Below are 15,958 nucleotides of genomic sequence, written 5' to 3' on the forward strand. Positions count from 1 at the left end.
TTGTGGTAAGTCTTCATCTATCTAGTAACTGCAGGATTTGCAACAGGAGCGTGTTATACTGCGACAGTCCCTGGCGGAGGGGGCTTATGGGATTTGTAGTCTCAACGTTGTAGTTTAAAGTGGTGTTTTCACGCTTGTGTTACTGTTTTGGTTGGGTTAGCTTAACTCCTGTGTTAGCAAAAATGTCTTCAGTCATTGAAGATTTCTTCACGTTTCCTTCAGAAATATTACTGGAGAGATGCACGAAGGAAGAGTTGTTGCAGATTGCTGAGCGTTTTGGCGTGGAGTTAATGAGTAACGATAAGAAGCTTAAAGAAACTCTGAAAAGCGCACTTGTTGAGCGGGGTGTTTTAGAGGTAAGAGATGTAGTTAATAACCCTGATGAGTCTTTAATGTCTCCTTTTGATGATACTGACAGAAATGTAAAGTTTAACGAGATGTCTTTACAAGAGAAGCAGTTAAGTGTTGATGCGGAAAAATTTTGTGCCGAGCGTAGTGCTTGTGTGTTAAGAGAGAAAGAGTTAGAGAGAGATGTTGAGGTAAAGAAATTACAACAGCAGTTTGAGATGCGAAAATTAGAGTTGCAGTTTGAAAGAGAAAAGGATGAAAGACGTTTTCAGTTGAGGAAAACTTGAGTTGGAGCTGAATGTAAAAACAGTTGAAACTCCATCTTCTGAGTCAGCTAATGAATCAGTCCCTGCTGCACCTGGTTTTGATGTTTTTAAAAACATTAGGATGGTTCCGTCGTTTTCTGAGAGAGAGGTAGAGAAATATTTTTCTCATTTTGAACGTGTCGCTGAGTCACTAAAATGGTCCAGAGAATTCTGGACGTTATTGTTGCAATGTGTTTTAACAGGGAGAGCACAGGAAGTGTACTCGCGTTAACTGTTGAGCAAAGCCGTGATTATGAAACTGTTAAATCTGCACTACTACAAGCCTATGAATTAGCACCTGAGGCATATCGTCAGCGATTTAGGACTTTTTTAAATCTGAGAAGTGCACTTATCTTGAATTTGCTAGAGAAAAAGTAACCATGTTTGATCGCTGGTGTAGTTCAATGAAAGTAAACACTAAGGAACAGCTTAGAGAGCTGATCCTTTTGGAAGAGTTTAAACATTAGCGTACCAAATGCTGTCGCTATGTATTTGAATGAGCATAAGGTGAGTAAATTGTCGGATGCTGCTCTTATGGCCGATGAATTTGTACTTACTCACCGAGGCTTGAGTAGCCATTTAAATGAATCACATAGACCTAAGTCCAGCATTTTGGGTAAGAGCAAAACAACTGTTGTACGTCAAAGTGTTGCTTCTCATTTTTCTCCTGATCATGCTGTTGCTACACATGTTAAAGGAGAGATTGTTTGCTTTTATTGTAAAAAGACAGGACATAAAATTTCTGATTGCATGATTCTTAAGAAAAAGGAGAGATCTGCTAAAACAGTTGGTTTAATTTCTGCATCATGTGAAAACCACAGTCCTGCTCGGTTTGTGAAAATGCAGAAGAATAACTCTGAGGTGGATAATGTCAAAAGTCATAATGATTATGCACCATTTCTTACAGAAGGGACCGTGTCTTTGCCCGGCTCTGAGAGGGCTGTTCCTGTTTGTGTCCTCCGAGATACGGGGGCCTCGCAGTCTTTTTTATTGGAAGGACTTCTGCCTTTGTCTGATAGTACTGCTACTGGAACTCAAGTATTGGTAAGAGGGTTTGAGATGGGATTTATGGAAGTTCCTTTACACCGCATTCATCTTAATTCCAAGCTTGTGTCAGGTGATGTTGTTGTGGGAGTTCGTTCAGTGCTTCCTGTTTCTGGAGTCACCTTCATACTGGGAAATGATCTGGCAGGAGGAAATGTGTGGGAAAGGTCGGATGGTGGGGTTTCGCCTATAGTAGTTCCTGTTGTGGGAAAACCGTGTGACTCCTCTGACTGTCATAACTTATATCCTGCAATGGCGATAACCCGAGCCAAGGCTAAGAAAATATCAGACAAAAAGGAGATAATTCTTAGTGATACTTTACTTTTTCTGTAGATTCCTCCCAGCCAGGAAGTAAAATCATGTGCACTGGTACTGAAGATGAGGTCCCCGTGACTGAGTTACGGTCTGTCATTGACAATGTGGAAAAATCTGACTCCATTTCTGAAAGTTCTTTGACTGTGGTGACCATGTTAATGCTTGTTCTTTATCTCCACTTTATAGTGTATCTCGAGAAGAACTAATTAAAGAACAGCAGTCAGATGGTACACTCCAGGATTTGTTTTCTTTGGTGAATGAAGGTGACCAGAACTCTTCTTCTGTCTACTTCCTCAGAAATGGATTGCTCTGTAGGAAACAACCTATGTGTTCTGACCTTTCACAAGATCCTAGGATCCAAATTATTATTCCTGTTACTTTTCGTCACGCCGTCCTGCAGCTGTCTCATGAGGGCGTTGCTGGTCATATGGGTGTACGAAAGACTTATGACCGGATTTTGAGAGAGTTCTATTGGCCTAGGGTTAAACGGGATGTGATTAACTACATACGCTCTTGTCATACATGTCAAATGACTGGGAAGCCAAATCAGAAAATTCCGTTGGCTCCTTTACAGCCTATTGCTGTGGTCACAACTCCTTTTGAGCATTTGATAATTGATTGCGTTGGTCCTTTACCAAGATCTAAGGCTGGACATGCCTATTTACTTACTGTAATGTGTCAATCCACACGTTATCCTGCCGTCTACCCCGTGAGATCTATTACCACTAAATCGATTTTAAAGGCGTTGACCAGTTTCATGTCTATCTTCGGCATTCCGAAAACTATCCAGTCTGATCGAGGGTCCAACTTTATGTCTCGACATTTTTCGAAAGTCATGCGACAACTTAAAGTCACACACAACGTCTCAAGTGCTTACCATCCTCAAAGTCAGGGGGCGCTAGAAAGGTTCCATCAGACTCTGAAGTCACTTTTGAGATCTTATTGTGTTGAACTTGATTGTGACTGGGAAGAAGGACTCCTTGGATGTTATTAGCTATCCGTGAAGTCGTACAAGAGAGCATGGGTTTCAGTCCTAATGAGTTAGTGTTTGGACACACTGTCAGGGGCCCTATTGCTGTCTTGGCCGATGAATGGAAGACTTCTGATCTGCCAGAAAATGTTTTAGATTATGTAAGCAGTTTTCGTTATCGACTCTATGAAGCTAGAGCTATTGCCCAACGAAAATTAGGTAAGTCTCAGGGGAAGATGCAGAAATTGTTTGACCGTAAGGTTAAATTTAGAGAATTTCAAGTAGGTGACCAAGTGCTGGCATTGTTACCAGTTGTGACTAGTCCTTTCCAGGCTAGGTTTATGGGACCTTATACAATTTCAAAATGTTTTCCCAACAACAACTACCTGTTAAACACGCCTGAACGCTGAAAGAAACTACAGGTTTGTCACATTAATCTCTTAAAACCTTATACGGCTCCTGAGATTTCCCTGTCAGTTGATTTTGTGTCAACTACTGTGGGTCAGAGCACTTTAGAAGTATCTGAGGAGAGGGGGAAAAATTCGGGTCCAACAGTTGCAGATGAAATTAATCATCCTTCTAGAGGAGTGGTGGAAGGGCGACTCCATAATTCTGAAGTTCTTGCTAATTTGAGTTCTTATCTGTCTCATTTGTCTGAATCAGAAAAGACCGAGATAATTACGTTGGTAAGTTCTTTTCCCTCTCTTTTTTCTGATGTCCCTACCCAAACTCATGTCATTGAATATGACATTGATGTTGGTATGGCGAAATCTGTAAAACAACATGCGTATCGAGTAAACCCTGTAAAAAGGGAGTTGCTCCAGAAAGAGGTAGATTACTTACTTGCTCATAAATTAGCAGAACCCAGTTTCAGCTCTTGGAGTTCTCCTTGCATTCTAGTGAGTAAACCCGATAACACTTATCGTTTTTGTACTGATTACCGGAAGCTTAATACGCTGACAAAACCTGATTGTTACCCCTTACCTAGAATTGATGATTGTGTAGATCGTGTTGGCTCTGCACAGTTTGTTAGCAAATTCGACCTTTTGAAAGGCTACTGGCAGGTGCCCCTGACATCGCGTGCAAAGGAATTGTCTGCTTTCGTTACACCTGATAGGTTCCTGCAGTATACCGTTATGCCTTTTGGGGTCAGAAATGCTCCCGCTATGTTTCAACGGTTAGTAAATCGAGGACTGTCTGGGTTGTCAGGGTGCCAAGCTTACTTAGACGATGTTGTTTTGTTTAGTTCTTCTTGGTCCGAACATCTTGACCAAATTAAAGAACTTTTTGTACGTCTGGTCAAAGCCAACTTAACGATTAACCTTGACAAATGCGAGTTTGGAAAAGCCACCGTGACCTATTTGGGTAAAGTGGTTGGTCGGGGTTGTGTAAAACCAATCAACGCTAAAGTGGAGGCTATTAGCAGTTTTCCTACACCTAGTACCCGTCGTGAACTTCGCTGGTTTTTGGGAATGGTAGGATACTATCGAGGGTTTTGTCAGAATTTTTCCAGTGTCGTTACACCCTTAACTGATTTATTGAGTCCCAAGAAACCATTCCAGTGGTCAGAACATTGTCAGAGTGCTTTTGATAATGCAAAAGCCCTGTTAGCCAACGCTCCTGTACTCGCTGCACCTGATTTTAAGAAATCGTTTCTCCTTGCAGTTGATGCCAGTGCCTCTGGTGCGGGCGCGGTTCTGTTACAGGAAGACACTGATGGAATTGTACATCCGGTTAGTTATTTTTCAAAAAAATTTAACCGCCACCAGCAGGTTTATTCGACCATAGAAAAAGAGGCTTTGGCCCTTGTGCTGACAGTTCAGCATTTTGAGGTCTATTTGAGTTCTATCTGTGGTCCTATCATAGTTTACACAGATCATAATCCTTTGACTTTTTTAGATCGAATGCGTGGTAAAAACCAAAGAATTATGAGGTGGAGTCTTATTCTACAACATTTTCATCTTTTGATCAAACATATCCGCGGCAAGGATAATTTGATTGCCGATGCTCTTTCACGTGCATAATTTTTTTTTATTTTTAGCGTTTGTGTATTATTATTATTATTATTATTATTATTATTTTTTCCCCTCTGTCCCCCTTTGATATCCTAGGGCCCAGGAGATCGGGGAGTGAGATGGATCGGGGTTATAGAGATGAGTACAAACAACCCAGATGTTTTGTAAAATATCTCTACACGGAAATTTCGCTATTCATGTTTTGGTTTTGTTTATTTATTAATTTTTTCTCGTCGGTTCTTTAGGGAACCTCTTTTTGGAATGGGAGGTGTGACGACCCTGAGTGTACTCCTTTCCTGGTGGTGGCAGTCTGTGGGAGTTTTGAGTCACTCCCCCATGTTAATTGTCAATTATGAAATTTAGTATTTAAGTGTTCTGAGTTTTTAGGCAGCACTCTCTGTGGGATAACTCCTCTCAGGAGTGGCTCCTCTCTTATTTTCTTTCTTATATTTACTTTATGTTAGGTAGCGTTAATATTTTGCTGTAGTTATTTTGTTTGGTTATTTCTTTATTTTTCCCTAGACTTATGTTGGTATGAGTGGTAATTGTTATGTTTGTTGAAGAAAATAAAACCACCTTCATTCATCGAACATTGGTGTTTGATTCCCCTTTTATGTTGTGGCCTTAAATGAGCTGGACGTAACAATGTATAAAATCAATAAATTAAATTGTATATACAAATAAAATAGGACTGGATATGCTTAAAATACACAAATTGCCTATATAAAGTGGCCCTAAAAGATATTCATACACTTAAACGTGTGGACGTGTTAAAAATGTCTAAATATCATTGCATTTGATAAATATTCAGATAAAAAAAAGATCAAACCAAGTGGCATCGAACTAATTATTCAAGAGCTTTTCTCAGAACAAATTTTATTTCTGTGAAACAATATGAAGTAATTTCCCCTTAAGTTCACCCAGGTGTCCTAACATAGTAACCATAGGTGTAGTTCATCACATTAACTATGGGCATGTTCCAGTAAGTCTGACATCCAGAAAGTGTCCACATACACTTTGTCTTAATTTTGAACACATAAATTAATAACTATCAAACTTATTTTTCGTAAAAATGACTTGCTTAAAAAGTCAATCGAACTTGGTTTGATATTTGCTAAATACAATGAAATTCATATATTTGTAAGAGTGATTTAAGTGTCCAAACACTTTTTGAAGTCACTATAGCCAAGTGTTCAGGCATTGGTGGTAATAGAGAAACAAGCTAACAAGACCCACACAAGTCTTGTTTTTTGGAGGGAAAAGGCATTGTGTTGTAAATCAAGAAAACAAAATAGTTTAAACACGATACTTCACATGAATATCTGCACTTGTACAAGAAAAGGCAAAGAAGGTGCTTGAAAACAGAACATGCTGTTTTGGATGGGGCATCTACGTTTTTCCCTTTGAATGATTTCTTCGCAGTTCAAATAAAGTGTAGTGTTTTTTTTGTTTTTCTTTTCATACTCAAGGCCACAGACAGCAAGTTTATAAAATACAGCTCAGTCACAGACTGATTTTTCTGAATTCTCCACAGCCTCCATGTAATGTAACTCAAAACAAGGGGAACGACAGAGTGGCTTCCAGTGAAGGGTGAAATAGCCACAGAATCCAAACTCAGTTAAATGACTTCTACTGGAAGGAAAACATAAACGGAAACAGCAGTTAGAAATCACTATATTCTTTACACACACTTTCCTTCTCCCTCTTTGAACCTGATGATAATCGCACATCACATTCAGAGAGAAGCCCTCTAATTGGCAGAGATTTGGAGATTGCGCCGATGCCTGTGCTTCGGCCAAGGAACATTAATTAGAATTGGATGTAAATAATGCATGTTGACTAAAGCTGGATTTTCACCCTACATTAAACATTAATGCTCCCTGTTGAATTTGGTTCATGGGGAGGATATTTGTATCGATGATGCCTTGAGAAGGGACTGGTGCCAGAATCCACTGCTAAAACCCACACCAGTTAGACATGCTTCAATCCCAGCCTAAGGCTTGCAAAGCTGTACATTTTCAGAGGCTGGAGCCCATTTTGTGTTCTGCTACCAGAAATGCCATTTTAATTGCCATGGATATGACAGGCATTGATATTCACTAAAAGCCCTTAAGCAGAGGATAAAGGAATAAATCTTAGCACTGTAACCTCTACAGCATCCCATTCTCGTTTTCCAGCGATTGCATCTGGGTTGAGCCCCCCCCTCAGTGGATGTGCCTAAAAATAATGGGCAGTTTTCAGTGCATGGCCAAGTCTAAGAGGGAGATGGGTGATGTCATTTAGAACAAAAATAAGGTATTGCATTTGTTTAAGGTGGTTAGTAACAGATCACCAGGGCAAACTTTCATGAAAATTTCTTACTGGCTGTTAAACACTTTTCTGCCATTGGTCCACATCGTCTGTAGGTGTGACCTGGCATTCCAACTTCTTTGATGCTGACAACTAATTCCCGTTCAGTCAGTTAAGATCAGTCAACGTGAACACACCGGCGTCCAGAGTTATTAGCGAGCTGGTGCAAATTTACCTACATATTTATGATCATTCGCATAGAGACATATTCCAAAAACATGTCATGTGATTTTTTTTTTTTTAAATTAGTCTAAAAAAATTAATCAAATCTACTCAAATACTCTTAAGTGCCCATTCACTCATCTGCCATCTGGACCCGAAAAGCCATTCACACACCTGCCCAAAGTTAGGTATGACTTTCATCATTCTTTTGTCTTTATTCTGCCCATTAACACTTTTATACACCCATCTTTGCAGTAGTATCAGTGTCACCATAATTTACAATGATAGATTATAATTGCTGCATATTATGGCAGCGGATAGCATATTAGCGCATTAACGCTATAAATTCAGAATATAAACAAGAGAAATTACAAATTTTCTACTGCATATATATTATTTAAAATCAAGGACGGCAAAGGATGGCAAAGTTATCAAGGGGAATCCTTCTTGGTTCAACAAATAGACAAAAAGTTGCCCACCCTAAAGATCAAAATGCCTCTTACCCCCCTCCCAAAAGATAGCATCTTCTTACTGTGCCTTTTGCGGTACCATATTGTTTTCTTTCTCAGAAACAATGAAACATTCAAATGCAAGCTGTGCCACAGATACAGAGAAGCAGTTTTGAAACCCAAGGGCAATTATTTAGGCTCCCAATAGACTGTAGTCAGAGTAGACGGCATAATTAAGTTGACATGAAAGAAAAGTGAGCAGTGAGGGTTAGAAGTAGGGATGTCACAAGCATCAGAACTTTTTACAAAGTCGAAACTAAAAAACATGTAACAAGCCAGTTGCGATGAAAATAATTGAGTGTCCCTATTCCGAAAACTACGGTAATATTCAGGAAGAGCAGAGAGACGTCACTTTCTGTTTGTTTTTTGCATTTTCTGCCTTTAACACATGCTTTTTTTGTAAGCAGCATGTTAACAGTAGAGTTTGAAGAACGACATCACAAATTATTTAGAAAGTTTTCATTAATAGGGATGTGTGGAATGACGAATTTCACTGACGCTTAAATGAAAACTTTGGAGTCAACTATTTGACTTGTCTAAAAAGTACAAAACATTCAGAAAACATAATTTTAAAAAAATGTATGCGACCCATTTAAATACTTAATCTATTCCAAACCCGACACTAAATTCTGCTGCTTAGGGGTATTTATCTGCGACATGATAGCCTTGCATTATGATCATTGTACGTTAAATATGGAACATGACATGCATTCACTGAATCAGCGTTAGCAAATACAGGCATATTTATTGAGAACAATTGTATGAACTGTGAAGGATCAATAGAGCAACACTAACAGCCTGTTCTAAACAGAATTCACCAAGTAAAAGTTACTTAACATATTAAAACAATCAGGACATTGTAGAAAATAATTAACAAGTAAGCCAAATCTACAAGAGAGAAAAAATGCACTGAAGTTGTGAGTATTTCACAACATGCACCAACCATTACTCTAATATGACAGGTGTTCAGTAAAAAAGTTAATCAGTAAGTTATTATGTAAAAAACAAAAAATAGCAATAGGATAGAAAAAAATAGACCTGTGAGAAATATACAATAAACCTAATGTATTTTAAACATGACGTGCACACAGAATAAAAGATAATTTAATCCGTTAAGCATTCGGCACATCAATAAAAATAGCCTTCTTAATCAGCAGGGTAAAAAGTAATTGCATATCTAGCTTAAAACAGTCATTTTCTGTTTACTCAAAAGCATACATTTTTGATGGGCAAAATTAACACGTCAACATAGTCTTGTGAAAGATGGGACCTGACTCACCTGAGGCTATTACCCTGCACCTGAAAAATCCAGCTCGCTTGTATTATTTTATTTAAAAATGAGTAACATTAACATGACAGTAATTTAAGCGCAGCCTTTGTAAAAATATAAAACCAAATGTAAATGTGTAAAAAAAATGTAATGGTTTAATGGGGAAAAATATTACCCGACAAGTAATTCCAGTGTCGACTAGCAGCATCGGTACTGTTTATTCAACTAGTTTAGCCAAATATGTTCTTTTTAGTGCTAAACAATGCAAGTTCTTGCATGTTCATGTCAAAGTGAACAAACATTTTTACTGAAAAATTTCAGGTTGTTTCACACCAAAACCTTTTAAATGCCTTAAACTGACTTTGAATATGATGCAATAACTACTTTTATGAAACTTTTTGGGGGTGCTTTTTTAAGCTTTAAAGTGAAGCACTAATCAAGTGCCATTGCACTGAAAAGACGGACTATGATATTCATTATAATTTTTCCTTTTGTATATTGCAACAAAAGAACAGGCTAAAAAATTACCAGTCTTACCTCTGGATGGACCAATTAAGCTGTCGGTCTGAGAATTTGTATGTTCTATTTGGGATTTGCTTGGACTCTGTAGATCCTGCTGTGCAGCCACAAAGACCACCTCTTTCTCCTGCTCCAAAAGGCCTTCCTCTGGATTTGATGAGGAGGGGATGTGTGAAATGTCCTTAGTAATAGGCTCCAAAATGGCGTTATCAGCACCTCCTTTGCTTGCTTTCCTTCTGCTTGGCTTTGTCCTGGCAGGCGTAGCCATTTCTGAAATTCCTTTGTAGAGGCTGGACTCTGTGGCTGGAATCTCAGTCTCTACTGTGCCAGTCCAATACCTCAAGGGCTTTAGGATTGAGTTCATAAAGTTGGAAATCACGCTGTTGCTGGTCTGAGCTTGTGTGGAGGAGGATGGCGTGGTAGAGGAAGGATCAGGAGATGCCTTGGGATCCTCTGCATAATCGTTCTCATCGGTTTCCTCTCTTGCCGATCCTCCTTGTGTGTTCTCTTGTTTCTCCAAAGCTTCTTTGGAGCCATCACCCTCCCAGTTTACAGACCTCTCTCCAGGCCTAAGTTGGATTACAACATGTTCCTCTGAGATTTCTGAGGATTCGTTGTTTATGATGGATTTGAAATCTTCCTTTTCAAGATCTACCAGACCGGTCCAGGTAGAAGGTTCAGGGAATGCTCCATTTCTTTGGAGCTGGACCTCTTCATCGGTTGAAGAGTTTAAATTAGATGTTTCCAAAGTCTGGTGGAGTATCATTGCCTGCTCATTAGCATTCCTTTCTGAAAGTACACAGTTACATAATCTGTGAATGACATCAGATAGCGACACTGAAAATTATGTCAACTTCCCACATACGAAAGCAGATACACATACAGAATGTAGTTTACAAACAGTAATTGATGTAAAACAACTTCAAGTCAATAATGTTACCTAATCCTTATGTCATACATACTTAAGATACCAGGTCGAGTCTCTTGGTGTTATGGAGTATAAATTATTATGAAATATGCTGCCCTAATAATGTATACAAGATGCGAGGAAATTCTTTATGAAACTTCTCAAAGTGAAAAAAGTGAGTGTGAGAAGAGAAAGAGCACTTTTACAGCTCATCAATGGGGTCAAAATCCAGAGGGTCCAAAAAAAAATGATCTTCACTTTATCTGGGAGAAAAAAGTCATTTTAGTGAATCTATAGGAGCAAACCCTCATTAAACAAACCTCGGTAACAGTAGGTGTCAAAGAAATTGGTAGTGTCAGGGAAGCCGGTCCGGTTGGGGTTGTGGTAAACGGTACGCACTCCTGGTTCATCACCTCCGCAGTTACGCCGGGGAAGGTTGATAGGGTAACGCACACTGCCGTCAGCCAGCCAACCAGGATCGCAGCGGTCTAGGCCACCCAGCCAGGCTAAGTAGAGCTGACCGACCGTGGCCAGCTGAGCGCCTAGAGTGTGGCAGTGAGTAGAGGCCGATGCTAGGCTCAGCTTCTCTGGCAAACTTGAGTAGAATACCTCACCTATAGATATGAGAAAGGGAGAGAGCATACTAGTGAAGGGGGAAATGTGGAAAGCGTGAGGTAGTGGGAAAGTTTGAGATCCAATAATTTTAAGGAGAACATAGGAGAATTTAAGAAAAGAGTACATAGTGTGAATTCAAACATAACTGTAAATTGGGCCACTTTTCTGGCCTGGTTTACACCTGGTATTAGGTTAGGTTACCCCATGTAACTCTACCCTCCTAACAATCGTGTTATATTAGTTGCTTAGTAGACCTGGCTGGAGTCACTCAGCATGCCCTGGATTTGAACTCATGACTCCAGGGGTGGTTGTCAGCGTCAATACTCTCTGAGCTACCCTAGCCCTCCTTCCTTGCCCACCCTTAAACTGTTACAAGGAGTAAACCGGGCCTTTGTCATTCAGATAAATGGACAAAAAGTGGTCCCCTTTACCCCAAGTTCTTAATCTGGTAAGGGGTAGAAATTGTTTGAGAAACCCTGCTCTAGGTTAATAAACTCCAGTAGAGTATGATTTTAAGTTATATGTGCTAATAATCCATAATTCTACAAAAAATGCTGCTGATTATGACACTCCTGATGAAAACTATAGAAAAAAGGATCAAAGTCATTCCAGCACAGGCATTTTTTATTGAGCCAGAGAGACATTTGCATAATATATCAAGCATTAAACTTGAAACATGAAAAACCTTTAACAAAGTTGGTTTGGAATCATAATTCTCAGGGGGAGGCAGGACTGCAATATCTCCATAAAATCACCCTTAAAACAAAATGACAGCCCTTATAAAGAGGAACATGTTACTGAACCCATTCTGGCATAAACCTTAGGGCTGAGCTGATGCTGACCTACTTAGATGTTCTGAGAGGTGGGACATGAGCAAGAACATGCATCTACTGCGTCTGGGTCATTGCTCATGAGGACATTAAAGACACTGCTTTTGGAAGCATCATGCATAACTAAGCTGTAACTGAAGGCATCTATGTTACCTTGCAAGTTGTTGGCAAAGCAGTACACGTCAAACATTTCATTGTCATCTCTGCTGCCGTAGTTCCTCAAGCCAGGTGAGTCCTCCCTGTCACCATAACAGCCAGGACGTGGAGACTGGATGGGATACCTGGGTAGGTGTGAGGGCCAAAGCAAATCAAACACTCAGAGTAAGTGAGAGCAATAAAGAGATAATAACTGTGCAATTATTCTAAAGAATGTTGATTCAAACTGTGCTGCAGTGCAGGCTAAAATCTTTAAAGATTATGCATGGTATTCCTGGGTTTCAGAGTATAGTAGCAGATGGGGTTTTTCTTGCATATCCAAGACTCGAGCCCAAATATTAAAGTCGGTTACATAAAACCATTAAAAAAGCCCACATATTTTCCATCCTAGTCCAGAGATCTCTGATGTCTCCATATACTTGCACTAATTGCACGTTTGCGTCTTCACTGATGTGCAGCCAAGCTTCTCTGGAGATGGACCAATTAGAGCTCTCCCGGGCGGAGAGGAAAAAGGCCACTACTGCTTTTATTCCGTAAGGGCCAAGCTTCTCAGCTCAATTATTAGCTTGACAATAAGTGGTTGATATGAATGTTGAAATCAATAGTTGCCTGACATGCTGGCACAGAGAAGCGATTGGAGGTGGCAAACCTTTGACAGTAGTGGGATGCTGGATGGGTGCAGCTGGTAAGGGGAGGGGTGAATCTTATTCAGCCAATAAACAAGGCAGTGATTAGATATCTGATTAATTGGATTGGCTGATTATCATCCATGAGTATTTCAGAAGAGTTCAAGATAATACGCTATTCTCTTTCATGAAGCAGATTAGAATCCAAGGGGGACTAATTATTGGCAAGGCGGCTGAAATTTGTGTATTAAATGTACTGATCTACAAAGTAATAGTTTTATAAATCAAAGTAAAAACAAGATTAAGAGATTATACTCTAGGGAACAGAGTTACATAAATATAGAGTTAATGTCTCATGTTCAAAGACTTCTGTAAATCTAAAAATATGTATGCATCTGATTTGGTATTAATTCGCTGAGTAAATAGACTACTCTCTAGATCTGACCTCACAGTCTGGTCTGAGAGCCAGCCGGCATCACAGTTGTCATAGCCATCATCAAACGTGGCCTGCAGCTGGGCAGGTGTGGCAATCACGGCAGAGTTCTCCAGACAGACTCTCTTGGCGTCGGCGAAGGTGAGATCATAGCGGCCGTGAGGTGCGCGGTAGTGGAAGACCACTCCTGTGTAGAGAGGAAACTGAGAATAAAGAGCACGGCTGGTGTTAAGTTTAAGACATTAAAGAAATGTGTTCATGCACATTATACCTCTGTGCTGAATATTGTTTAAGATTTAACATGACTGTTTACCGGGAATAAAAATGGGACTCTTATTATGAAGTTCCCTTAAGTTGTTGTTAGTACACGAACGAAGGGGTGTAACTTTTGGTGTTGTCGAATAAACGGATGATCGATTCTGAAGTGTATCTTTCTGTATAACATTGGTAGCAGAGGATGGTTAGCAACTACAGAGTACCACCAACATTTGATGAAGGAAAACCATATGAAAGTTGGAAGAATGAAGTCGCAATTTGGACCAGGGTTACGGAGCTCGAAAAAAAGAAACAGGCACTTGCTGTGGTTTTGGCGCTGTCGGGAAGAGCGTGAGAAACGGCGATGGAAATACCGGTAGATGATTTGAATAAGGACACTGGCATGGACACTTTACTTGTGAAACTCAATGATTTGTTTCTCAAAGAAGAAAAGGACCAAGTTTATGAGGCGTACTTGAGTTTTGACTGGATTATGAAAGATAGCGCTGTTTCCATGACAGACTATATAATTGATTTTGAACAGCGGTACTCGCGGATGCGTAAATATAAGATGGAGCTTCCCGATGCAGTGTTAGCATTCAAGCTGCTGGACACTGCGTGCTTAGAAGTGAAAGACCGACAGTTATCTCTGACAGCATGTACAGATTTGAATTTTGCTTCAATGAAGTCAGCACTGAAGAGGATTTTCGGAGGAAAGTCTGCTTCTACAGTGGGGATTAATCAGGAAACAGCATATGTAACAGAACAAAGACGACAAAGGAGCAAGCCATGGTCGCAAAATGTTCAGCAAAAGACACCACTGCCTGGCAATAACCCTCTGGACAGGTAGGGACGCAGATCAAAATGCGCTGTTTGTCAAAGCACGTTCCACTGGGCCAAAGACTGTCCACACAGAGGTGAGCAAGTCAAACTGACTGAAGATTGTAAAACAGATGATATAGAGGAGTGCAACATTACTCTGTATACAAAAGAGTCGCCCACTGAAGCAGAAATATTTATGACAGAGTGTTTCGGCTCAGCAATAATAGACACTGCATGCACACGGACTGTGTGTGGACAGGAATGGATAAATAGCTACATCGCTGAACTAAGCCAAAACGAGATAAAAGACCTGAGGAAGACAGAAACACAAAGTCACAGACCTTTTAAGTTTGGTGATGGAAAAGTGGTCTATTCCAACAGAAAGTTGAAAATTCTTGCAAAGATTGGACAAACTAAGTGTCATATTGAAACTGAAGTTGTGCCAGCGAAGATTCCATTACTCTTGAGCAAGGCATCCATGAAAAGAGCAGGGACAGTGCTGGATATGGAGAATGACAGTGCGGTGATGTTCAGTCAACCTGTAAAACTTGACTTTACAAGCTCTGGTCATTACTGTGTAAACATTATGGACAATGAAAAGAGAAACATTCAGGGTGATGACTGTGTCTTGGTAGCTGTTGAAGATGTCTCACTAACGGAACAAAAGAATGAGGATGTACAAAGTCAGTGTGACGAGGAAATACTGACAATCTCAGAAAAAATTAGCTCCGCAGAAAAACACAAAATCCTGATGACGCTTCACAGACAATTCGGTCATGCGTCTGCTGATAGACTGCAGAGACTTCTTACTAGCTCAGGCAATAAAGATGCAGACTGTAATGTTATTCTGGAAAAAATTGTGAGTGAATGTGAAACGTGTCAAAGATACAGTAAGACCAAACCAAAGCCTGCTGTTGGCCTACCACTGGCATCTCAGTACAATTAAACTGTTGCAGTAGATCTGCATGAACTTGAACCAGGTGTGTTATCTCAGCATTATTGAGCAGTTCACAAGGTTTAGTGCAGGCAGCATACTGACCACGAAAAGATCTTCTGAAATAGTGAAACACTTTGTCCATGTCTGGATAAGTGTACATGGTCCACCTCAGAAACTGTTTAGTGACAATGGGGGAGAATTTAACAATGATGAGGTTAGAGACATGGCAGAAAACTTCAACATAGAAATAAAAACAACAGCAGCATACAGCCCGTGGAGCAATGGACTTATAGAGCGACACAACCAAACACTTACAGAGATCATAATGAAAGTGAAGACAAGTAACGGCTGTGACTGGGACACTGCATTGGACTGGGCTCTTATGGCAAAGAACACCATGCAAAATGTCCATGGCTACAGTTCTCATCAGTTGGTGTTTGGACAGAATCCCAACCTGCCCTCTGTTTTAACCGACAAGCCCCCAGCTTTAGAGGGCACCACGAAAAGTGAGTGGGTGGCAAAACACATTTCTGCTTTACATGCATCAAGAAAGGCGTTCACTGAAGCAGAA

At 40.1% G+C, this 15,958-nt stretch overlaps 1 protein-coding gene across 1 annotated transcript in view; it reads right to left on the reverse strand.

Annotated features, from left to right (window-relative positions):
- LOC127639968 (neurocan core protein-like) overlaps positions 1-15,958 on the reverse strand; it is a 101,487-nt gene that overhangs the window by 65,657 nt on the left and 19,872 nt on the right. Inside the window, exons 3-6 of the mRNA XM_052122329.1 lie at positions 13,386-13,560; positions 12,312-12,439; positions 11,034-11,327; positions 9,825-10,595 (exon numbers count right to left, since the gene is read on the reverse strand). Of these exons, the coding sequence (XP_051978289.1) occupies positions 9,825-10,595; positions 11,034-11,327; positions 12,312-12,439; positions 13,386-13,560 (1,368 nt within the window). The remainder of the gene's footprint in view (positions 1-9,824; positions 10,596-11,033; positions 11,328-12,311; positions 12,440-13,385; positions 13,561-15,958) is intronic.

Source organism: Xyrauchen texanus, chromosome 48 (genome assembly GCF_025860055.1).
Source record: "Xyrauchen texanus isolate HMW12.3.18 chromosome 48, RBS_HiC_50CHRs, whole genome shotgun sequence".
NCBI lineage: Eukaryota > Metazoa > Chordata > Actinopteri > Cypriniformes > Catostomidae > Xyrauchen > Xyrauchen texanus.